The sequence below is a fragment of the Nelumbo nucifera genome, chromosome 4 (assembly GCF_055504915.1).
Source record: "Nelumbo nucifera cultivar China Antique chromosome 4, China Antique-T2T, whole genome shotgun sequence".
NCBI lineage: Eukaryota > Viridiplantae > Streptophyta > Magnoliopsida > Proteales > Nelumbonaceae > Nelumbo > Nelumbo nucifera.
This window is the reverse complement of record NC_142652.1, coordinates 40,615,810-40,640,283: the sequence shown is the minus strand read 5'-3', so window position 1 is coordinate 40,640,283 and position 24,474 is coordinate 40,615,810. Positions and strand designations below refer to the sequence as shown.

Sequence of the window (24,474 nt, the reverse complement as noted above, 5' to 3'; positions counted from 1 at the left end):
ACTTGCTTCAGAAAGTTGAGGTATCCGCTTCCTCCCAGGATGGCTTGTGGTGGAAAGAGTGCAAGAATGGGGTTTTTCTGTGAAATCTTTCTATCTAGCTATGTTAAAGGATCAGCAGGTATCAGATTATAAGGGTGGAATCTGGGGGAATCCCATTCCACCTAGAGTGGAAGCTTTTGCTTGGCTGGTTGCCATGGACAGCATCTTAACATCTGATCATTTGAAGAGCAGAGGTTTTCATATGGCAAACATTTGTGTCATGTGTACTTCAGATGAAGAGACTGTCCTGCACTTATTTTCCACCTGCAAGACCGCAAGAATCATGTGGAGTTATTACACTTCTTTATTTGGGATAAGTGTGATTCAGCCAAGTTCAGCAGCAGAAATTTTCTCCAACTGGCCAAGATTTGGGGGAGGTAGGAAAGCAAAGATAGTATGGAGCTCCATCCCCTTTGCTGTATGCTGGATGCTATGGAACGAAAGGAATAGAAGGATCTTTGAAGACAAACTCAAGAACACAGAAGTTCTGGTGGCTGTGGTAGGGAAGTTAATTGCAGATTGGGTTTGGGTGTTACCAGATTTTGATCAAGTAAACAGATCAGGTTTGGGGAAAATTTTCGGGAGTATGCTTGAGATTCAATGATGTAATCGTATCAGTCTTAGTTTTGGACTGTACCTAGTTCAGTTTTGCTTTGTTTTGTAAGCTAGGTGCCATCTTGTCACCTTTTGCATGTAACTGATTTTTTTCTTTTAATAAAATTTCTATTTTACTCTTCAAAAAAAAAAAAAGATTTGGGTGGGAATCAAGAGAAGTCTCTTCTTCATTTGGGGTGAATGTATGGAAAGGAATCATGAATTTTAACTAAGAACTTAAAATTTCAATAGTTTCTTGGTTGGGGAAGGAGCTAGAATAAAATTCTGGGAGGATGATTGCTGTGGAGTGGGTAGATTGAGTGGTATATGTCCAAGACTGTATAGACTGGTTGACCATGATATTACCATTAGCCAATGCTATGAGATGTGGGGGGATAAGATGATCTAGAGTCCTAAGTTAAGGAGGCCTTTTTGGGATAGGGAGGTGGAAGACTGTGTTAGGCTGTTGGAAGTATTGGGAAATCCAAAGGTGTCAAGTTCTTCAAGGGATGAACTGCGTGGAAGGAGTGTAAGAATGGGAGATGTACGGTGAAGCCCTTTAGCTCTTTTAAGGGAGCAGATGGTTGGAGACAGGTGTGAAGGTGTGTGGGTTAATCCAGTCCCACCTAGGGTAGAAGCATCCACATGGTTGGTGGCTGTGGTTAGTGTCCTTACCTCAGATCATCTTAAATCCAGAGGCTTTTGTATGGCAAACATTTGCCTTATGTGCAGGGAGAGTGATGAAACAGTTTTCCATCTGTTTTTCTCTTGTAGGCTGGCTGGACTTTGCTAGAAATATTACTCAGCTTTGTTTGGCATACAATTGTTTTTCCCTGAGAGGCGACTCCTAGGCGATAAGGCACCCTTGGAGGCTTGCCTCGCCTTATCACCAAGAAGTGTTGTACATTGTGTTATAAAATACTTTTATATTCTTAATTTTTTGAGGTCATAATTATAAAACAGACATTACTAAACTAAAATATTCATTTTGTGTTTATATACTAATTTCTTTTTATTATTTTCCTATTTGTTAGGATTTAATCAACATAGACATTGCTAAATGCTGTATTGAACCATCAAAGACTTCAAAACCTGAACCAATAAGGAAGAACTTAAAATTTTGTCTAATCAACACTTCTTCCTCCATCTTTTTTTTTTTTGGGCATGTACACATGAACACTTGGTATTCATTCCATATACCAATCCGTACTACTATTGCACAATCAGAGGTTTGCTTCTACTTCTACCTGGGTATACATATACACTTGATACCAAATCCTTGCTTTTCAGAAGTTGTGAACCAATGTTTTGTCATCGTCATTTACTTCCTATGAAGAAAAGCAAGGAATCAGTCAGCCACATCTTCTTCCTCCTCCCAATTTCTTTTTTACAAGATATAGTCCTAAATTTTGGCCAGTTTTTATGCCCAAAACCCAACAAGTTACACCTTGACCTAGCACACATCTGGATCTTCTTCTGGCTTAGCCACTTAGCTAACAAAAGCTTTTCATACAAAGAGTGATACATACATTAATTACATATGTATGTATATAGACATGGACATGTACTAGGCATTTGCACTCCTTTAGTTTCATATATACCCATCATCTATTTATCAAGAAAATTAAATATTCTAAAATTGGAAATGCAAAACAAATCACATTCAAGCATAAGTAATATTTAAACGAAAAGCAAGATAGGCAAACACTATTGTTATTACTAGAACAGCCTTATATATGTGAAGGAAACAAATTGAAACTTGACATAACCATCACTGACTAAGGGCTGACTATATAAGAGATGAAGATAGTAGGCACATAGAGAAGTAGCACTAACATTTAATGGTTCAAACTATGAGGTTGGTGGGCCTTAAAGATATATGACCCAATAATTCCAACTATATTTTACTACATTGAATAATTAGAGAAAAAAATCCGTAAAACTATCAAAAAAAATCTGTCAAACTTAAGATGAAAAAGGAAAATATAGGCATTGGATTTTAATTTAAACAAGGAAAAAGAATGAAACTGACCCTACAAAAATTTAGCTTCTGAAATTTGGAGCGAAGAAGCTCCAAGATAGTATAACAGACAAGCATATACACATATATAACTATACAATGCAACCTTGAGTTCATTCACTGCATCTTTTTTTTTTTTGATAAATTTCCTTCAATGCATCTTCAACCCATATATGACAAGGATATGGCTGGAGAAGATGTCAAACACAAAATTTGCATTAGGCATCAAAGTGTCCAATACATCATTGAGTATCTTAGGGGTGTTTCCATGTGCATGTATAACTCACATGAGAGAGAAAGAGAGAGAACATACGTACTTGTTCGACAAAGTGTGCTAGCCGAGTTTGTGCGCTCAAGAACCGTTGGATGAAAGCATTGATTGACTTGGATTGGCCAGTTGTAGTCATTCCCGCAAAAAAATTGCTTCTCAAATAGGGTAATGCCCAAAGGGTTCGTAAAGAAAACAAATTCGCAATGTGTCTATTTGTGTGAAGCCCAAAAGAGTTCATCATGTCTCTCCAGCCTAGTTCAAACTCCTCTATCGATTCAAGATTATACAGCCGATAAAACTCGGCCTTCCATTCATTGTAGCGTTCCCCAAGAACAGCATTAAACCAGGAAGGGAACTTTGCCACAATAAGCCAAATGCAAAGTGCATGTTTAGTATTCGGCATTTCAACAGCTATCGCCTCTTTGAGACACATATTCTGGTCAGTAAGGATTGTCTGTGGAGGCTTCTCATTCATAAACCTCAAGAATGCCTACCATATTAATAGATATATAATAGAAGAATACCGTAAGGTTAGAAAAGAAAATAATTAACTTTCTTTGATAAATGTATTTTTTGAAGGTCCATCACCATCAATGAACCAAAATATCTACCCTATTGTTATGCATATGGGTTACCAACTCATACATCTGAAACATCCAATCACTTTGCCCACCCGAGTAGGTGCCAGCTAAAAACAGACTGGCTAGTCACACCTAGTCTAGCCAGCCAAAGCATTAGCTTTCTTCCTATCACTAGAAAAATTTTACTCTTCCAAATGCAGTTAGAGGTTAAGATAGTCAAATTGATATTTCAGCTGCACACCACCAAAGGTATCAGAAAATTGAATGCTCAGATCATTGAGTTAGTACATCCCATGTTTAGTATGCATGTCACATTTAATGGTGATAAACCTTCAGGCTAACATATATGGCTTTACTCCTTTACCTTCAATGCCCACGAGAAGGACCGCATATTCTCCTCTCGTAGGAGTACACAACCAAAGAAGCAAGGCATGCCATAATTATTCATGCCAACCCATATCCCAAGTGGCATATCAAAGGCAGTTAAACGATGAGTTGTATCAAACACAACAGCATCACCAAAGATCTCATATGATTGGACTGATGAAGCATAAGACCAAGCAATGTTCTCTAATCTGTTGTTTGCATCAATTGTGTACTCATATTTAAAGTTGGAATCTTTGTCCTGGATGTTCCTGCACATCCTTAGGAGATCAATACTGTCATCTTCTTGATCTACCTTTCTGAATGACTGAAGTAGATTTCTCACATCTTTCTCAGTGAATGGCAAGTATCCAGGCTCCACACGCTTCTCAAGCTCCATGAGCTTCATCATTTGTTGTACAGAGATGCCAGTTTTGGCAAACATGAAGATACGGTTCTTGTCACTCTCTGATATTGTCCGGTATGCTGGTAGGAAGCGAACTTGGTTTGGTTCCAAGAGCTCATGGTTGTGGTGATTTGCAAAGCCTGTAACACGCCATTCTGGAACCCCTAATTCCATAGTCTTGCTGATTCTTAAGTACGCTTGGCAACCACATCTTGATGACTTGCGGTTTCTCTGTGGTTTACTCTCATTTGATGCCTTGATTGGAGTGTTGCCAGCACGATGGCACACAAAGTACCTTCTTGTCAGTCCTTTACCAACTCCATCTTTTCCTTCTGTCCGATGCCGTCTGATCGAGAATCCGCATCTTTTTGCAAACTCACTGTAGAACTCATATGCAGCATCGTGAGTTAGAAATCTTTGCCCAATGTAAGGAATTGCATCATTTGAAGTTTCTAATGACAGTCGGGTGTTCTCTGGTGATTCTTCAGTGCTACTGGTATCATCCAAAGACAAAGATCTCTGGTCTGAAGGATCATTATAAGCCTCTATCATCTGCCTAGCTTCTTCAGACATCACTTCGTTTCCACGTAATAGCATTGGAAGTGAAAATTAAAACCCTGTATCGAATATTTTAAACAATCAATAGGATACCCAATGCAGGAGGTAACAAAGTAGTTCATTTGAATTTAATTTAATGCAATGCAACACAAAAACTTTAGCAATAAATTCAGCCTAATCAATAGTCAAAATAACAAAGAACAGACATGTCCCCAATATATGGTCAGTTTCTTGCCCATATAGCACATTTTTTATGTCAAAACACATGGAGAATTCTAAAACTATTTCTCATTATCAGGTACAACAAAAGCATTACATAGCTGCATTTGGATGCGATGTAAATCAAGAACCGATGTAAAATTTACATCGGTTTGGTTTTGTAGGCATTTGGAAAGATGGTGTACTTATTATCGACGTAAAACTCAACTCCGGTTCAGTTTTGTGTGTGTTTGGATGGAGTGGAGTTTTATGTCGATAATCTATGTCAAACTTCATCAGCTCTAAAGTTTTACATCGATAATTGATTTTATCGATGTAAAACATTACACTCTTCCACCCATCGCTATTTTCAAAAAGCAACGGTCACTTTCATGGTTCAGTGTAAAACGTCATTGGTGTATTTTAAAACCGATTACGTTTTACACTGATTCCAAATGCAGCCTTAGTGGGAAAGAGGGGGGGAATAGAGGTGTAAACCCAAGATGGAATATACAAAGGAACCTAGGAAGGATGGGATCAGAAAGTCATTCAAAGGAAAAACCAGGAGTAGCTCCAATAAATGAGTGGGAAAAAGGACGGGGTAAGAGATCAAGAGAACATGTCGAGAAAATGAGTGTGGCAGAAATGTGTATGCTGAGATGGATAGGTGGAAAAATAGAAAGGACAGCATCAGAAATAGTCATTCAAAGGAACCTAGAGTAGTTCCAACAGGTAGGGGTGTCAATCGACCAGTTTTGGATTGGATCCAATCCGATCCAAACCTTATCAAATCGGATTTCGAGGGTTCATTATAATTATTGGATTGGGCCAATCCAAAATAAATTGGTCCATATTCTTATTGGTCTGAATTGGACCCAAACCAAATTTCCAATAATCCGGGAGGCCAAACCCTTGTCCAATTTGAAACCAATCAAAACTGAAGTCAGCATAAAGTCACTTTTATGAAAGTACTTTCATTACAAAAGCACTTTTACGAAAACACTTTTACAAAAGCACTTATATAAAAGTAATTTATGAAAAGTACTTTTACGAAAGCACTTTTACAAAAGTACTTTTGTGAAAGCACTTTTACAAAAGCAGTTTTATAAGAACACTTTTACGAAAGCACTTTAATAAAAGCACTTTTACAAAAATACTTTTGTAAAAGCACTTTTACGGAAGTACTTTTATATAAGTAATTTTACAAAAGCACTTTTATGGAAGTACTTTTATAAAAACACTTCTATGGAAGCACTTTTATAAAAGCACTTTTACAAAAGCACTTTTATGAAAGAACTTTTACGAAAGCACTTTTACAAAAGCACTTGTACGAAAGTACTTTTATAAAAACACTTCTGCAGAAGTAATTTTACAAAAGTACTTTTATGAAAGCACTTTTATGAAAGTACTTTTATGAAAACATTTACAAAAGTGCTTTTTCAACGCCAAAAGGGTATATTTTTGTAATTTTCAGATTTTCTTCATTTTAGTATATTTTTGTAATTTTTTATATGTTCTATTTTTTATATTTCATTCAGTTTGGATTGGATCCAATCCAGTCCATTTACATTTTAATGGATTGGATTGGATTTGGTTTGTATTGGATTTGGACTGGATTGGGTCCAGTCCATTTGTAAGTGGACTCACATTGGACTGGATCGGGTTGAACCAAATCCAGTCCAATCAACACCTCTACCAGCGGGTAATAAAATGAGAGAAAGTAAACTAAGATGGTTTGATTGCATGTATAGTATAGAAGACCATCAACAGCACCCATAAGATGAAGTGATCTGTTGCAAGTTGAAGGGGCTAGAATGGATAGGGGTAGACCTGAAAGGACATGGATCGAAGTAGTGAGAAATTAATTAAGCACCCTTAATTTTAACAATAGATATGGCATTAAACAGAATGGAATGGCAAAACAGGATTCATGTTTTTCCATTTCACTAGATTCAGTCTAGGAGACAGCAAACTAATTAAATTCTGGACTGATCTATGGTGGGAAACCTAAACCTTTAGTCTGTCCTTCCCCAATCTCTTTCATCTTGCCTTGGATAAACAAAGCCTTGGTTTCTTCCACCCTCATTAGAGAAAGTCATGGCTTAACCTATAATTGCAATTTTCATACAGCTTTAACTGAACCTGAACTGGTCAAGATTTCCTACCTAACTTCCCCGATCTCCAACATTGTCTCTTCTCATCCTGACAAGATAATATGGCTACTTTTATTGAAAAAAAAAAACAAATCATTGCAAACAAAAAGAGAGTACAATAGGAAAGTGATGAGAAATCACCCAAGAGAAGAAAGCAACCGACTAACAACAACCAACTCACTCACACAAATGCAAAAGGAACCAAGCAACAAACACTCAGATAAACAAAAGCAAAAGCACAAAAACCTCTCTATCTCAAAAACACATCAGTTTTCCCCTTCAAACACCTCATCCAACCTGTCTCCTTCCTCATTCTATGCCTCTCCTCCTTCCCCTACACAACGCTTCTTCATCCTTTCTTCTTTGTTGTTCCTCTCAAACACTTCAAATGCCTTCCTTGCGAACTCCTCTCCACCCCACAAGAACAGACCTAGATCTTACCAACCCTAACATTCCTATCAGCCGAACTCACAAAATCCACTTTTCCTCCCTCCTCCTCCTTACCACACCTATAGGAGACTCAACGACACTTTTTCACAATGTACCCTCCTTTTCTTTTTCCTCTGACGGTCTGACCCCATACATAACTGAACAGCCTTCTCTGAAACTTCAGACACCTGTTTCACCAAACCTTCAAAAACATGAGATTCATGACCACTGCCTGTTTTACCTTCAGAAATCTTCTTACATCGTGTTCCTTTTCTCTTATAAATTCTTTTGTACTTGTTTGTAGGACCAACACCAATCAAACCATCTCAATCTTGAGAAAATTTTGGTGACATGAACCAGATGGGACTTGCTTGTACCTCGATCCTCTCCAAAACATTGGCAGCTCCTTCCTTGATTACCGGTTTCCTTCTCCTTCACAGATCAAACCCTGTCTTTCCAACAATCACTTCGGACCAAACAAAATCCTCACTATCCTCTGAGTTGCACATCATACTTGCATTTACTTCCTCCTGAAGACAGCAACACTCTTCTGACTTTCTACCATATCCCCTTCACAGACATCCCTTCCTTTCTTATCCTTCTCAGCATTTCCTTCCACTTTAACAGCTTCCTCCTCCCCTTCTCCTGAACCATCCTCTTTTTCTTGATTCCTTCTCCTAGCATTTTCAGCCTCTCGATCAATCTCCTCCGCAGCCACCTCAGAACAACCAACACTTCACTTATGCTCACCTAGACCACCAAGGAACTCGAAGGAAACAGAACTTTGCCTTTGAGCAATACAGAGCATAGACTCTTCCTTCCGGACCTATTGTATTTTGCAACCAACCAAACCAATTCTTATTCCTACTTCTCTTGAGATGAAAAGAAACACATCCTTTTCTCAGCTTGGCTTTAAAACCCCTGTTATCTCTAACCTTCAACCTATTCAACCTGTCATCCCTAATTCCATGCTCCACCACCGATTTTGAATGGTGCTCCCCACATACATCTTTATACTCGAGAAATCAGAAGAGCCCCTTCTGTGGCTCTCCCACTCTCAGCACCTAACCCAACCCTTTCTTTCCTCAAACTCCTCGCCTCCCCTTCATTGGTCGTTGGGAACTAATAATCTCTCATGTTCCTCGAGGCTTCCAGTTTTAAAATTACCTCCCTATCCTTGTCACTAAGCCTTCTTTCTTCTTCCTCTTGCCTACCGCTCACCTTCCCAACTTTGTCAAACCTCTATTCAATAGCAAAAGTTTCAGATTTTGAGCACCTCTCAGAGAAAAGGTTGGGTCCACTCCGACCATAATTCTTAATTTGTACTTTTCTCCAGCAAATAAAAGATCGATACACTTCAGGATCAACTGAATATCTTCTACTTCAATCAGGATTGCAAACTGCAACTGAAACCATCTCCTATTCCTGAAGTCATATCTTTTGAACCTTCCACAGGCATCCCCAACAAAGCGGAAAGCTTGAATGCATCAGGCATGTAATGGAATGCCGAAAACATTAATCGAAATGAAATTTTTCTTCATCTCTCCTCTAGTCAAACTGACCGACGGTTCCATTTTCCTAACCTCAGATCAGGGTGTTCAGCAATCCACCTCCTTCAAGCAATAAGGTTTTGCCAGTGTCTTCCTTCCACTTGAACATAAACAGGAACAAGCCTGTATTAAGCTTTCTCATGTCAATGAAACCAAAGCTTCTCCAATCAATCTTTGCCCACCTGAACACAGAGTCTTCATCTGGAAAGGAGTTGATAAATCTACCCACCACACATGTTTCCAGAAACTGAACTCTCTCCTTCATCTTTCCACTATCCTTTAGCTTGACCAGGACCACTTTGCACACCGGAGTTTCGTAAGCCTCTCGAAAACAAGGAGAGATAAGCATTATCAAGATACACACCCAAAATGGGATGTTCACTACCAAATCTTTCCCAGACAAAGATTTGTCTCTCCCCGGTCCCACCCACAATTGCCTCCTTTTTATGGGAAGCAGCTTGTGGAAAGATAAAAACTTACAACCATATGCCTACATGATGATGAGACCTTCTCATAAACTGTCTTGTGGCCTGTGTAGCTTATGGCAACACTTCCTGGACCTGGTTAGAGATAACCGCTTTGATTGGGCCCCTCACATTTCTGTTTGTGATTTTATTCATCAGTGGAAAGGCAGAAAACTTGGGATAAGAGGTAATATCTACTGGAAGGTCCGAAGGTGGAAGGCTGTAATACATGCTGCCATGTGGGTGGGGCATTTGGGATGAGTGCAACAAAATAATCTTGGAGGATAAATCCGCTTCATTAGAAAACTCAACAAGATGCATATTAGATTTGGTTAACTCCTGGAACTGTTCTTCATATCAGCTTCATCCTCTCTCCAATACCCCCTTAATACCTCTATTCTGCGGTTTGGTGGCAGTGTAGGAAAGATCAAGAAAACCCTCCTGCAACTGGATTAGGAGCAGTCAATTTGAGTCCTAATGACAGACTGCAATGGATTTTTAGTGGCTCTGTTATTAAAGCAGATGGTGCTTCAAAGACTGAGGTTAAAGCTCTTCTCAAAGGTCTTCAATTACTTAAGGCTCTCTAAGCTGATTCCATTTTAGTAGGTGACTACAAGAATGTTATTGTCAGGGTCAACTCTAAGGGGAAGGAGCCTTGGAAGCTGGCTCATTTTCTCCATGAAATTCCAGACATTTTAGCATCTATTACTTGCAGAATCAGATGGATTTTGCGAGACCATAACCGGACCGCTGACTCTTTAGCTAAATCAGGGATGGATAGTAACTTTTTATACAGTGCAAATAACCTACCTGATTCATGATAGGGATATTTCTTTTTGGTTGTTTAAGCACTTTTGTACATCATCTCATGTACATCCCCCACACACACGCTTTTAATTGAAAGAAAGCTCTCCACTCCCAAAAAAAAAAGAAAAATAAGGATTCATGTAGGACCTCATATAGTTGAGATAAGGGCCATACGGCTTAGATGATGTTGATGATGACAATGACCACAAGGAGGAAGAGAGGCTTAAGAAAAAGGCCAGATCATGGGGAAAAGATAAAATGCAAAGCAATACAAACCCAGCCCCTATTGCCAGAAAAGGTGAACCATGAACCTCAATACAAATTCCATCTCCTAACACTCTCCATAGTGAACCTATATGCCGCATGTCTGGCAGAACAAGGGACTCTGCCCATGGTTGTCAAGGCAATGCCTAGGCAACAAGGTGCCCTTGGAGGGTCGCCTTGCCCAAGGTCCCATATATTTTTGTATAAGGCACTACATAGTATTTTATATTTTTTATTTTATGATATTATAACGTAGTAATTCCGCCAGAAAGTACAAACAAGAAAGTAGAGATTTGTCTTTAAGGTTGAGCATAAGCTTGCTAAACAGGTCATTCTAGACTCATAATCCAACCCACATTCTTCCAAAGTGCATGTCAGTGGTGTTTGTAATTTGGTAGCAAGTGTTACATATGAGCACAGAGTTATGTAAATTCAGTGAAAAACAGTGTTATAGAATATGAGGTTTAGAGCAACCTAAATTCAGAACACAACAATAAATGTCAAGTAAATTATCAAAAAAAAAAACAATAAATGTCAAGTAGACCACAGTCAAAGTTCCTCCACATTCACCCAAGCTGTCCTCATTTATGATTGGCTCAATGTAGCATCCTTGTTCATGATATTAAGCTGCTCAATAAGCCAAAACATTAGAGACAAGAGCTTGCCTACGTTATTTATGGTCTCCAATATGGCCAAAGGTGAGGCTTAGTGAAGCTTGCTTTTGATGTTGTCATCACCACTGCAACTTAACATTGCCTTACTGCTCACTTGGTAAAGCTTAGTAAACCAAACCACTTTTGGGGGCAATCAAGTAAATGTGGTTCCAATATTTAAACATGTACTAATTATCACTTATCACACTTATTTTTATTTAATATGATGCATATATAATATTAGAGACATGCCCAATTTTTTCTGCAATTTTTCTATATTTTAATTATTTTTTATATTTTATTATTTAATTTATAACATCACAGGTTGACCCATTTGACCCAGCCAGTTGAACTGCTGACCTTCCACCCAGAAAGGAAAGCAATTCTTTTTCCAGGTCAGTTTTATAAACATGTTTTTGTGGTAGTAAAATACCAAAAAAAAAATGACAGCCAAGAAATCAGCTAATCAAATCAAATGCCAAACAAGTTAGTTGCAAAGTGTAAAACTGCTCTCAGACTGAAAGGTTAAAGAAAATTATCCAAAAAATAAAATTTCTTGTTTGTTTCTAATTGGTAATTATCAAGATGTTTGGGAAGATAAATACTTTATTCATTCTCACATGAGATCCATCAAAGAAAAGTTTTAAATTTCCAATTACATAAAATACTAAGATGAATTCTTCAACAGAATTTTCATTGCTCAACTATTTCAATGTTTCACAAAGTTATTCTTGCTCACATCTTCTTTACTTATTAATATATCATTCTCAATAATGAAGAGAATTTAACAAAGCACATAAGAGGGAAACAAGAATACTAAAACACAGTGCCATCCCAAGGATGGCAGAAAAACAAAGAAGCGACGAGAAACATGACTACTCCGGTGAGGTGGAATTAGAACAGTTCAGTCAAGGAAACCAGCAGTCATAGATCCAGGAGAATAAGATACTCGACATTGACCCAAAGTCCCAAACATAATTCTATGGCTAATTGCTTCTCTAGAATTTAGGTGGGAAGAGAGGTATCATATGGCGGAAGAATTATACCATGAAATCAATGTTATCAATGTTAGACAGTGTATGCCCTTAGCTCCAATCAGAATGATGTACATTATGACATTTATTGTAAATGAATAAAGTACATATTTGATTCATGTTATTATGGTGTGTTTCTGTGTAATGCCCTTAAACTGGACACATATGAGACTCGTGTTGGTTTAGAATCTTCACAGTCGTTGGATAGATCTGGGGAGATTTATCCTGCCAAGGCTGACACTGATGTGCCACCAAGTGGGTTGGGGTGGCTTGTCTCAGCTGCCAGGGTGAGACCTAAGGTGCATGCAGTGTGGGTTTTCTTGAAACCCTGAACCGGACCAGAATTCCAGTATTGCCCTGGACCTTGGAGATTGATGGGCAAAACTGGAATGTTACACCTAACCCCTAGACTCGATTATAATACTACACTAGGTGTCGAATTGGGCTGTCTTTGATATGCCAATCAGTGAGATCCTTAGAGGGGGTCAAAACCTGAGTATGTTGGGACAGTCCGAGAATTCATCTGAACGGGTGATCATAGTGCTAGGATCAGCCCCTTTGTAGGACAAAGGTAATGATCGGGGATGCACTCTCTCTGATGGAAACCAAAGCTGCCGGCAACCGATTTCAATCGTTGAAATTTGTTTTTGCAAAATATATTTATATAAAGATATACATATATATTACGGTTTCAAAATGTTTGCAAAGGTTTTAATTCCCAGGATCCATGTGAGTGGAGAGTGCAGCATTGTTCCTTGCAGCCAAGGGAGAGGTCCTCTCTTGTCGAGCAATGTTTGATCATTATGGGCTGAGAGGTTAAGTGTAAGACCATTGAGGGTAATACCTGATGGGTTAATCTTGCATTTGCCCACAGTCCCTGGGTTTTTATAAGGTGGTTTGGCCCAAGGACCACTTAGTGTAAGTGTTGGGCCCATTAAGAGCCCATGGTGATGGGCTCAGAAGTTCACTGTTTCCTACAGTGAATTCGGCCAAGCCTTGTAACAGAGGCTAGGTTGAACCCATGTGGCTGATGTGTAGATCAATGTTTGGACAGTCCCTGGGATTTTATAAGGTAGTTTGGCCCAAGGACCACTTAGTGTAAGTGTTGGGACCATTAAGAGCCCATGGTGATGAGCTCAGAAGTTCACTGTTTCCTACAGTGAATTCGGCCAGGCCTTGTAACAGAGGCTAGGCTGAACCCATGTGGCTGATGTGTAGATCAATGTTTGGGTCCCACACCATACAAGGAAACCCAACTGGGCAGCAGTCTGGAAGGTTAGTGAGCATATGGACTTAATGGGCCTAAAGCCCAATTCGAACTGGTCTAATTTGATTAGTTAAAGAAGGGGGCAGATCTGGGATTTGGACCAGCAGATAGGATAGGGAGTTATCCCTATCCACTCAAAGAGTCTAGATCCAAATATAGATTTGGATTTGGAAACTCCTAATAAGATTAGGAGGGCTGATCTAATCTACAGATAAGATAAGGGCTTATCCTTATCTCTTAAAGAGAAGTTATGATCCAAATACAAATTTGGATTAGGAAACTCCTAATGAGATTAGGAGATCTCTTTAAGGCTATAAAAGGAGGGCGAACCTCCATTCATCTCATCACAACTGATCTCAGATCACAGAAAGAGAGAAGACAACTACAGTAAGACTGTGCTATCTTCTGCTCTTGCACCCTCCTCCTGCTACCGCCATTGCCAGTTCGATCTCCACTGTAGGAGCGATCAAGAAGTGTTCTTGATATCAGTTTTTGGAGAAAAACTGATCTGAAGTCGTGCTCACATTCCCTCCATCGAATTCTTGCTGAAGGATTCGGTTCTTGTGAAGAACCTACTGATTCTGCTCCACCCTACGCTGTGTCATCTTCAGTGGGAGCAGTCTTTGGTGTTTTCCTTGGGTGTGAACACCTTCATTGGGAGATATTGTTTCTTCGTATTAGGTACCTCCCTCTCCTACCTTTTGGTTTCAGATCTGGTTCGGTTCTTGGTTCAAGATTGATCCTTGAAAATACAGATTTTCTAAAACAGGGAATGTGATTCCCAGATGGGAGAGAGAAATTTTTTTTGAAATTTCGCCCTACCTTCCTGCAGGGTTCGGCCATCCATATGATGGATCTCTCATCCCTTCAATCAAAGCTCAACTAGTGGCAATTCTATGCCAGTACACCACTTATTGAAAGCAGGAAGGGAGAAGGTCTGGAGGGTGGTCTATGGTTCAAACATGAATAGCATTTTTACTAAATGGAAAAACATATGCTGGAGAAACAAAAAGGTAGTTTTCAGGGGGAAGGTCTTATGCGTGTAGAAGAAGGAAACAGTCTAAAGGGCAGCTGGACTTTTGCACAGGTTATAGCTGGCGCCAATATGGCATTCTTAAACAAGGAGAAGGTTGTTCAGGGAAGAACCAAACCTAAATTTGATAAAACCAAACCAAGTGGTGGGCTGAACGTGCATGACCCTTCACGTGAAGCTGCAGGTTTCTAAGAATGGGCCAAGTAATAAGCTAAAGCCCATGATGAGGAAACTTAATATTAGTAAGGGCCCAAACGGGTCAGCGGGCCTGACCCAGTTACTTAAAAAGGCACGTGAGCCTTTAAAGACTCATGTGACTGGGGAGAGACATAAGGTAGACGATAGAAATCGTCTATCATCGTCTTCCTCAAGCTCTTCATCCGTTGCGAAGGATTTTCCCCAGGCCGCTGCTTCGAATCTTCCTACTCAGTCAGCTGGCTCTCTACAGTGGCATCCAGTGAAAAAACCTCAACGTTCATCTCCTGATCGTCGTAGTCCGTGCTCTGTCAAAAGAAGTAATCCAGATAAATTCGACTTGAATTTTTCGTCTGACAAGGAGGATTGCTCTGGTTCTGATTCCGAAATTGAGGATACTTTGAGCCTTGGCAGTATCGACCTCTCTCAAACAAAGGATCTCTTTGAAGATGACAGTTTAAACACGGAAGTGTTGTTCCTGGAGGAAGACGTTTGTGGGGCTCTTTGACAGGATTTCAAGCAGCAGCTCCCTCCCCCCCGCCAGGTTGTACTTCACGTAAGGGTTGTATGGGTTCAAAGGCTGTTACGGAAGTTGCACAGGGGACATCTACTCCAACAAACAAACCCTCCTCTGGACTGCAACATGCTCAGGTTATCTATTTAGAGGATCAGAACTCATTACTGTCATACCACGCAGAATCGCCGATTAGGGGGCAACCTTTAATGGTAGCTTCGGCTGCATTGGTTAATACAACCTTGATTGAACCTAGACAACTTCCAGAGATCAATCAGTCAGAGGAACCAGGCCTAGATTCGATGCCTCGATAGCAACTTCTGCTCCTGTTCCTACTCTACCAGTTCCCTTTGATTCAGGTACGCCTATGGATTTGTTTTCTGGTACTAACAAGGGTCCTATGCCTGAAACAGGTACTTTGGCTTCCCAACCAGAAGGAATGGCCAATGGAGGGGAGAGTGAGACTGCAGCTAAGGGTTGTGGAGAAGAGGAGGGGGAGGTCTTATTGAAAAGGAAGCAGGAAGAAGAATTAGAGAATTTGGGAGCGGATTTGTGCTCTCTTGGAGGACTATAAAGAGAAAGAAGAGCAAATGGAAGTTACCCCTACAAAATTGGAACGGAAGAAGGAAAATAGAGAGTGTTTGAGAAGTGTTGGAGTAGATAAAAGTAGGAAAAAAAAAAGAAAAGATCAGAGGTGGAAAGACTAATATCAGATATTGAGGGTGATATTGAATTCAATGGCCGAGGGGAAAGAAGAAAGGGTCTCAAGTAAGGGTGGGTGAGGGTGTTTGAGAGGGTTTTCTACTCTTTTCTAATGAAAATCATAAACTGGAATGTGAGGGGTTTAGGAAGTGCAAGGAAGAGAAGACTAATAAAGGAAATGCTTAGAAGAGAAAGGCATGATGCTGTTATGCTACAAGAGACAAAATTAGAAGGGATGGATAGAAGATGGGTTAGAAGTGTGTGGAAATCAAGAGGGATTAGTTGGGTTTCAACTCCCTCTTAGGGAGCTTTAGGGGGTATAATTACCTTGTGGAAAGAAGATGTTGTAGAAGCAGTTGAGGAATTAGTGGGTAACTTCTCTGTGTCTCTGAAATTCAAAATGGTGGAGCGTGACTTTACTTGGCTGCTAACCAATGTGTATGGGCCCAATTATTACAGAGAGAGAAATGAATTGTGGGAGGAGTTGTATGGCATTAAAGGGTTATGGGAAGGTCCTTGGTGCTTAGGTGGGGATTTTAATGTTATCCGATTCACAATTGAGTCAAACAACCCTCATCAATCCATCACGACTAGTATGAGGAAATTCAATGATTTTATCAACTCTTATGAGCTGAAGGAGATTCCTCTTTTGCAAGCCAATTTTACCTGGTCCAACTTTCAGGAAAACCCAACATGTTCGAAGTTAGATAGATTCTTGTCAATGAAGAATGAGAGATTCAATGGAGGGGATTGATGGCTAAAGGGTTACCTAGAGTTACTTTGGATCACTGCCCTATTCAGTTAGGAGAGGAACCCTTAAACTCTAGACCTAGACCCTTTAGATTTGAGAATATGTGGTTGTCTCACCCAAACTTTGTAAAAAATGTTGAGAATTGGTGGAGTGAAGAGCTAAGGGGGGTGAGGTGGAATAGAGTTAGATTTCATAAAAAACTGAGAAATTTGAAGACAAAATTGAAAGCCTGGAACAGGGACCATTTTGGGAGGATAGAGGATTTAAAATCTTCCTTGTTGACTCAGAATTGGACAAGAAGGAATCCCTAAGGACTATGAATGCACAAGAACAAGAGTTGAGGTGGAGTTTAAAGAAGGACTTAGAAGAGGTCCTGTAGCAGGAAGAGATTTCATGGAGGCAAAAATCAAGGTTTAAATGGATCAAGGAAGGAAATGGGAACACAAAATTTTTTCATGCGATAGCCAATGGGAGGAGGAAAAACTTTGTTGCACAACTTGAGATTGATGGAGAGGAAATCTCCTCTCAAGAAGAGATAGCCAGATGCTTTGTAGATCATTTTAAGTCAATTCTTAGAAGACCTCTTGATTGTAGGGTGGAAGTGGATGGTCTAGACTGGCCAAGTCTTTCTGAGAGGGAGAGGGGATGGTTGGAAAGAAACTTTGAGGAGGAAGAGATCAGACAAGCAGTTTTCTTAATGGATAGATCTAAGGCTCTTGGGCCAGATGGATTTACGATGGCCTTTTATCAAGATTGTTGAGACATAGTTAAAAATGATTTATTTGAGGTCTTCAGAGAGTTTGAGGATAATTACGTTGTTAGCTCTGGAGTTAATGCTACTTTTGTAGCGCTTGTTCCCAAGAAGGTTGTCGCTAAGCATCCTAAGTACTTCAGACCAATTAGCTTGGTGACTAGTGCTTACAAAATTTTGGCTAAGGTCTTATCATTGAGGATCAAAGTGGTACTCCCCTCTCCAATTAGTCAAGCTCAAGGTGCCTTTGTACAAGGCAGACAAATAGTAGATCAGATTTTGATAGCTAATGAATGTGTGGAGGAGATGAAGAGATCAGGTAAAAAAGGTTTTGTTTGCAAATTGGATCTTGAAAAAACCTACAATTTGGTGGACTGGAGCTTCCTCTTAGAGGTGCTAAGAAAGTGTGGGTTTGGGGAAAAATGGTGCAAGTGGATTAAGGGTTGTCACACTTCTTGCCATTATTCTATCCTTGTCAATGGAGTAGTTAAGGACTTCTTCCCAGCTTGTAGAGGCCTTAGACAAGGTGATCCACTCTCTTCCTTTTTATTCACTCTTGTTGCTGATGTGTTAAGTAGATTGATTTCAAAAGCAAATAGGGAGGAGGTAGTGAGTGGTTGGAGAATAGGAAGAAATAGTGTGCCTGTGACTCACCTTCAGTTTGCATATGATACTATAATCTTTTGTGAAGGAAGTGACTTGAGGAAGGTTGGGAACCTTAAGAACCTAATTAATTTTTTTTTTTTAAAGGCCTCAAATCTAAAAATCAACTTTGAAAAAAGTTGTGTGGTGGGAATCAATATGGATGCTCAAGAAATAGAGGCTATTACAGGTTGCTTAGAGTGCTCCACCTCATCCTAGCCCTTAACTTATCTAGGTCTTCCACTAGGAGCCAACCCAAAGGAAAGCCGGTTTTGGATCCCTGTTGTGGAAAAGTTTGGAAAGAAGTAGGCAAGCTGGAAAAAGAATTATATCTCTGTGGGGGGTAGAGTGACTTTGATTAAATCCACACTTGCTAATTTACCGGTTTACTTTCTATCTGTCTTTAAGATCCCTACTAGGGAAGCTAAGAGGATAGAGAAGATGATGAGGGACTTTTTGTGGGAGCCGGGGCAAGAGAAGAAGGATCATTTGATTAGATAAGAGTTAGTTAGTCGAAGTAGGGAGGAAGGAGGATTAGGATTAGGGAATATCACTTTTAAGAATGTAGCTCTTCTAGGTTGCTGTGGGGATGGCCTTTAGAGAGGGAGAGGTTATGGCATGAAATGGTGGCAAGTATCCATGGCTGTTTTGGAAATGGTTGAGATGCAGGGATATCCAGGCGGGCAACTCTTGCAACACCTTGGAAGGCAATTCATAGCATCCTCCCATAGTTCCTATGCTGTGTAAGGTATGATGCTTGCTTTGGGACTCGGGTTCTTTTCTGGGAAGACACTTGGGTGGGAAATTTGCCCCTTAAGGATCTGTTCCCTTCTCTCTTCTCTATTTCCCTTTATAAAAAAGAACTTGTGTCTTCCTTTCTTTTGTCCCCATATACCCCCTTGTTGACAAATTGGGACCTTGACTTCCATAGAGGGTTGAGGGATGAGGATTCCCTATCAGTTTCTAAGCTCTTATTGCTACTTGATTCTGTTTGCCTGGACCAACTCATTTCTGATAGGAAGATTTGGACTTTGACTCCGAAAGGGTCGGGCTTTCCCAGTTAAGGAAGTATGGTCTAAGCCTGTTCCCCCAAAAATAGTTGTGTTTTGTTGGGAAGTTTACCATGGTAAAATCAATATGATGAATAACCTACAGAAGAAAAGACCTTTCTTGTGTTTATCCCCTAACTGGTGTATTTTGTGCAAAGCACAGAATGATGACAGTTTGATTTCTTGTCCTTTTACTGCAGCCATTTGGAATTGGGTATTTGATTTGTTTGAGTGCAGGTGGAACTTGCCAACTGAGGTAAATTTGTTGTTTTCCCCTTTTACCTTTGTGTGGACCACAAGAAGAGGGAGAATCATGTTGAAGTGTATAGAGCAGCTCTCCTTTGGACTATTTGGGAAGAGAGAAATTCCAGAATTTTTCAAGAGAAGGAAAGAAGCATTCTTGAGGTCAAAGAGTGTATTATTACAAGGACTATTTTGTGGCTGAGATCCTTAAAACTCTTTGAAGATTATTCCTTTGAAGATTTAATGAGGAATTGGTATGCAGTTGCCCTCACTTCCTCTAGGAAGCCTCGAGTTCAAGTAACCTGGACTCCGCCGATGGAGGGTTTTGTTAAGCTGAACTTCGACGGAAGTAGTCAGGGTAACCCAGGACCGTCTGGGATTGGTGGTGTACTGAGAGATGAGAACAGCAACATCATTGCTTTTTTTTCAGGACAGGTGGGAATAGGAGACTCTGTGAGGGCTGAACTCCTAGCTGCGGCACAGGGGGTACAGATTTCTTATCAACTTGGAGTGCAAAACTTAATAATTGAAGGAGACTCTAAGGTGGTAGTAGGATGGTTGGCTGACCCGGGTACTATCACTTGGAACTTTAAGGATATCTTAAAAAAGGTCAAATGGCTATTAAGGGGCATGACAGTTAGAGTTCAGCGGTTGGGTAGATCGGCTAATGCCTTGGCTGATTATCTTGCTAAACAAGGGGCTACTCAGGTTTGTAATTTTCTTTTTCCTTTGTTTTGTTCTTTAACTAAAGGGTTGATGGTTTCTTCCATCTCCCCTCCTTAAAGGGGAGGTAGCATCTCGTGCCTCTCCCTAAATTGTAATTTGGCTTTGATTTAATAAATCTGACAATTCACTGATAAAAAAAAAGGGCATATCAAATAGTCAAGGTTGCAATCTTTCTTTGCAAAACAAAGGCTTTAATTCCCCATCTTAGCTTGTCCATCTTAATTTCTTAGGTTTGCAAAAGAAACATTGTAAACTAAACATTCATATCATTCTTTTTTTTTTTGATAAATAATTCATATCATTCTTTTCTTGCATATTTATTGTCTAAATTAGCTTATTTATGAGATAGCATCAATGTCTTGAACTTAGAACATATTTTATTTCATCAACTAACCAACACCTAGGCATTGACTAGTAATTGCATCGACTAGATAGGCCAAAACAACTAGTCATTGCCCCATCACATTGATGACACTGCATGAAAGCTCTCTTGGGAGTTGGGAAATCATTTTGTCTTATTTCTCCCTGTTCACCTTGATCCAATTCCCAAACTCCCCTTAACATGTTAGCCTTTGTTGTATGGACACTTCTAAAGAGGCCCCTATCCATGTTAAGAATTTCTATTTTATTAAGTTTCATGCTTGACAATTTGTCTTATTTCTCCCTGTTCACCTTGATCCAATTCTCAAACTCCCCTTAACATGTTAGCCTTTGTTGTATGGACACTTCTAAAGAGGCCCCTATCCATGTTAAGAATTTCTATTTTATTAAGTTTCATGCTTGACAAACCTCGTTCAGGTGACATAGATGTTGGCTAATCTTCATAAACCCCCCTTTAGAATTTCAATTCACCCAAATAGCATTATATTAGTCAACTTTCATATTCAGCCTAGACTCAATATGCTAAAGCCTAAATTGATGCTTTGAATGTAAAGTCAGCACGAAGAAAGGGGTTCAGCTCTGGTTAGATTTCCAATAAGCCCCAAAGGGACAAAGTTAATACCTTGTCACAAATTCTTTCAAGTAATAACTTGCCAATAACTGAAAAACCAGGACTTGCCAAAGAGCAACCATTTTTTTCTTTATTGGAAACAAGGTTCAAAATATCGATACAGTCCGATACGCTGGAAGGGGCACATCAGTCTGTATTGAAGCTCGCCTTTGTTTTTTTTTAGTTTTTTTCTTTGAAACTGGTTCAGGGGTTGGTTTAAGGTCCGTCTACACCCTGAAATAGGTCAGACCCTTAAGCACTAAGTTTAGGGGCATAAGTCGCATAACAGAGGGGCCCTGGTACGATACATATCGGCTGATACGTGACGAAATTTTAACCTTGATTGGAAAATAAATATATGAAAGGAAAAGATAGAATAAGGAAGTATAGCCTCTTGCTGACAAGAAGCTGGAGAACCTTTATTAACAATGGTGGAAATTTCATTAATTAAAAAATAAAAACACGAATGATTCCCGAAAAAAACATAGGGAAAGGAGGGATTTCAGCCAACAAATTAGCAAAACCTTGAAATCCATCTAAACAAGATATTCACTCTGGAAGCTAAGGATCTATCCTCTTTAATGTGATCATATAAGCACCAGAGTCACCCAAACTATTTAGAAGTCCACCCAATAATAGTCCAGCACTTACCTCCACCACAACTTAATTATAGCCTGAGGAGTGTATTAGCATGAGACATTGGAGTAAGGTCAAATTCTTGGCTCTATAGTGAGGTGTTAGGTCCTGCCCATACTGTTAGAAGGACTTGTGCTTTTTACCATGCTGACATCCTGTATTAACTTACAGTCTGCATATTGGCGTACAATTGTTGCCAAGGTGTAAGGGTGAGGTTTAGAGAAGCCTAGATGATGAAAATTGACAAAAGCAACCCAGAACTCCCAAACTATTTTCCTAGTCAGAATAACGTCCACAATGTAACAGAGTTAGCAAACATCAATAATTTCACTAAATAACAATGCCTCTCACCTAATAAAGCAAACTAAATCATCGAATCTGTAAGGAAATAGAAATTCAAAACGTCAATTTCCCAAATCATTAATCATCACCAGGAAGCAGCACCGAGTATGTCTATTATTGATCATACATATAAAAAAATTGGAGAGAGGAATTTATTTTCTCTGTTTATCAAAAGGGTAAAGGATTGAAAACTAGAAAAAGTAGCAAAGTAAACCTCATACCTCTTAATTCTTGTAATGAAGGAAATTTCTATCCAAGCGTGCAAAAGTGCCAGCCAAAATTAAAACCTACAAAATTCACATTCCAGATCAGAAAGAAACATGCAATATCTGACTGGAGAATTCCAGGTTCAGAGCTTTTAATTACTTAAATATCACAAAAACAATGGAGGTCTGCGCTGTTTTTTTTTTCAGAAGAGAAAGGTCATCGAGGGGGAGGAAGAAGACGAAGAAGAGAGGAGGGAAAAAAGAAAGAATTAAGAAAAAAAGAAGAAGGAAAAAGCTACCGGGAACTGGAAGGCCCCAATCGATGCAATCGATTCCTCCTCCATCATTCTCCTTCTCACAGGTAAACTCAAACCCTCGGTCGCATTCCCATCTCTCTCTCTCTCCGGTCGCATAATCGCATTCTCCAACAGCAAAACTAGGGCATCAAATGGGTCGGATCTATATCGGGTCAGTGTAGATACATTCACGTCCGGATCTGTAGACGAACATGAAACTCGAAACAACTAATGGAAACGTGGGTCGTGTTGTTAAGATATTCATTTGTTAGGATGATCAGATAATGCATAATGGATTTAACAAGGCCAGTTTTCAGGTCATTCGCTCCTTTTCTGTTTTTCCTTTTTCCACCCGAAAAGCAGTAAAAAAGATAAAAAAACAAAATATTACTGTTTGCTAATGAAAAAGATTAACAAGTATTACGCTAGGTGTATTATGTATACCAGCTGGTTGATAAAGATTCCTTCTAAGCCTAGTGGAGGCTTGGGATCGAATCCCGCGTGCTCCTGGTTGGTTGGGGATAGGCTACCACCTTCAAATACGCATACATATCAAACTTCTTGGTAGTAGGGAGGATGTAGACTTAAGAATAGGGGTTAGGGTAAAGTTCAAAGTATCAGAAATGAGTGTATCGGAAAAACAATTTTAAGAAATGTATCACGATATGTCTTGAATATATATGTGTATTCGAGAAAAATTAAGATATACATAGATATGCTTGAAAACACTATAAATATTTTAGTAAATTATAAAAATACATCAACAACACTTTTATGAAAAAATATATATTATAGCTAATTATAATTTCATTAAAAATCCTATGCTTAATTATAATTTATAAATTATAATTCTTTAAGTTTCAATGTTTTATGGGATGAAAAGAACGCAACTCTCCTATCCAACCATAAAACATGCACTGGCACAGCTTCTATGTGAAAATATAATCAATAATTATTTATTATTTATTATTCATTTTTAGAAATTATGAAAAATAAATAAATATTATATAATATATTAAAAAATAGTTACTAAAGAATAAATTTCAATTGCTTTGTGGATATGACAGATCATCCATAGAATTATAATATATTCAATCATTGTGATAAAATGATAAAATATAATTAATTATTTATTTATTTTTAATTCCAAAAATAATAAATAAAAAAATCATTATTAAAGAAGAAATTCCAATTGGTCTGTGCATATGATAGATCATCCATAGAATTATAATATATTCAATTGTTGTGATCAATAGATAAAATATAATTAATTATTATTTTTTTAATTCTAAAAATATAAAAAAAAAATCAAAAAATATTAAAGAAGAAATTCCTATTGCTCTATGGATATGATAGATAAATCCATAGATCTAAAAAATATTTAATCATTATAGGCAGAGAAAAAATTACATTTTCAAATTTTTTGTTAATTTATATTTTCCCCAAATATCTTCATGAAATTTTCATAAATCTACTAATAACACAAAAAAATGTGATTTTGAATGTAAGAAATTTAGATTAACATAAATTTAAACATTCAAGAAAAAAAATCACAAGATGTTATAAAAGACTGAAAAAACTTACCTATTTTTTCCATATTTTTTTCAAAATTTGAAAAATCTTTTAAAAAAATAACAATTCACACTTGTTTCTTGCAAATCTAGCACTCTAGAAATGAAGTTTGGAGTTTTAGAGTCACTTGGGGGTGAAAGAAGGCTTAATTCAGGGAAAAGAAGTGTGTTCCCC

General features: G+C 38.7%; 1 protein-coding gene across 2 annotated transcripts in view; it reads right to left on the bottom strand.

Moving 5' to 3' along the window:
- The window catches only part of FRS11 (FAR1-related sequence 11), a 33,574-nt gene extending 10,590 nt beyond the window's left edge, over positions 1–22,984 (bottom strand). Inside the window, exons 1-4 of one of the 2 annotated variants that reach the window (XM_088903111.1) lie at positions 22,732–22,984; positions 22,448–22,513; positions 3,870–4,891; positions 2,971–3,414 (exon numbers count right to left, since the gene is read on the bottom strand). In XM_088903111.1, coding sequence (XP_088759237.1) covers positions 2,971–3,414; positions 3,870–4,871 — 1,446 coding nt within the window. In that variant the 5' untranslated portion in view covers positions 4,872–4,891; positions 22,448–22,513; positions 22,732–22,984. The remainder of the gene's footprint in view (positions 1–2,970; positions 3,415–3,869; positions 4,892–22,447; positions 22,514–22,731) is intronic. The other variant, XM_010277991.2, reaches the window with a different exon arrangement.
- Between the last annotated feature and the right edge of the window lie 1,490 nt (positions 22,985–24,474).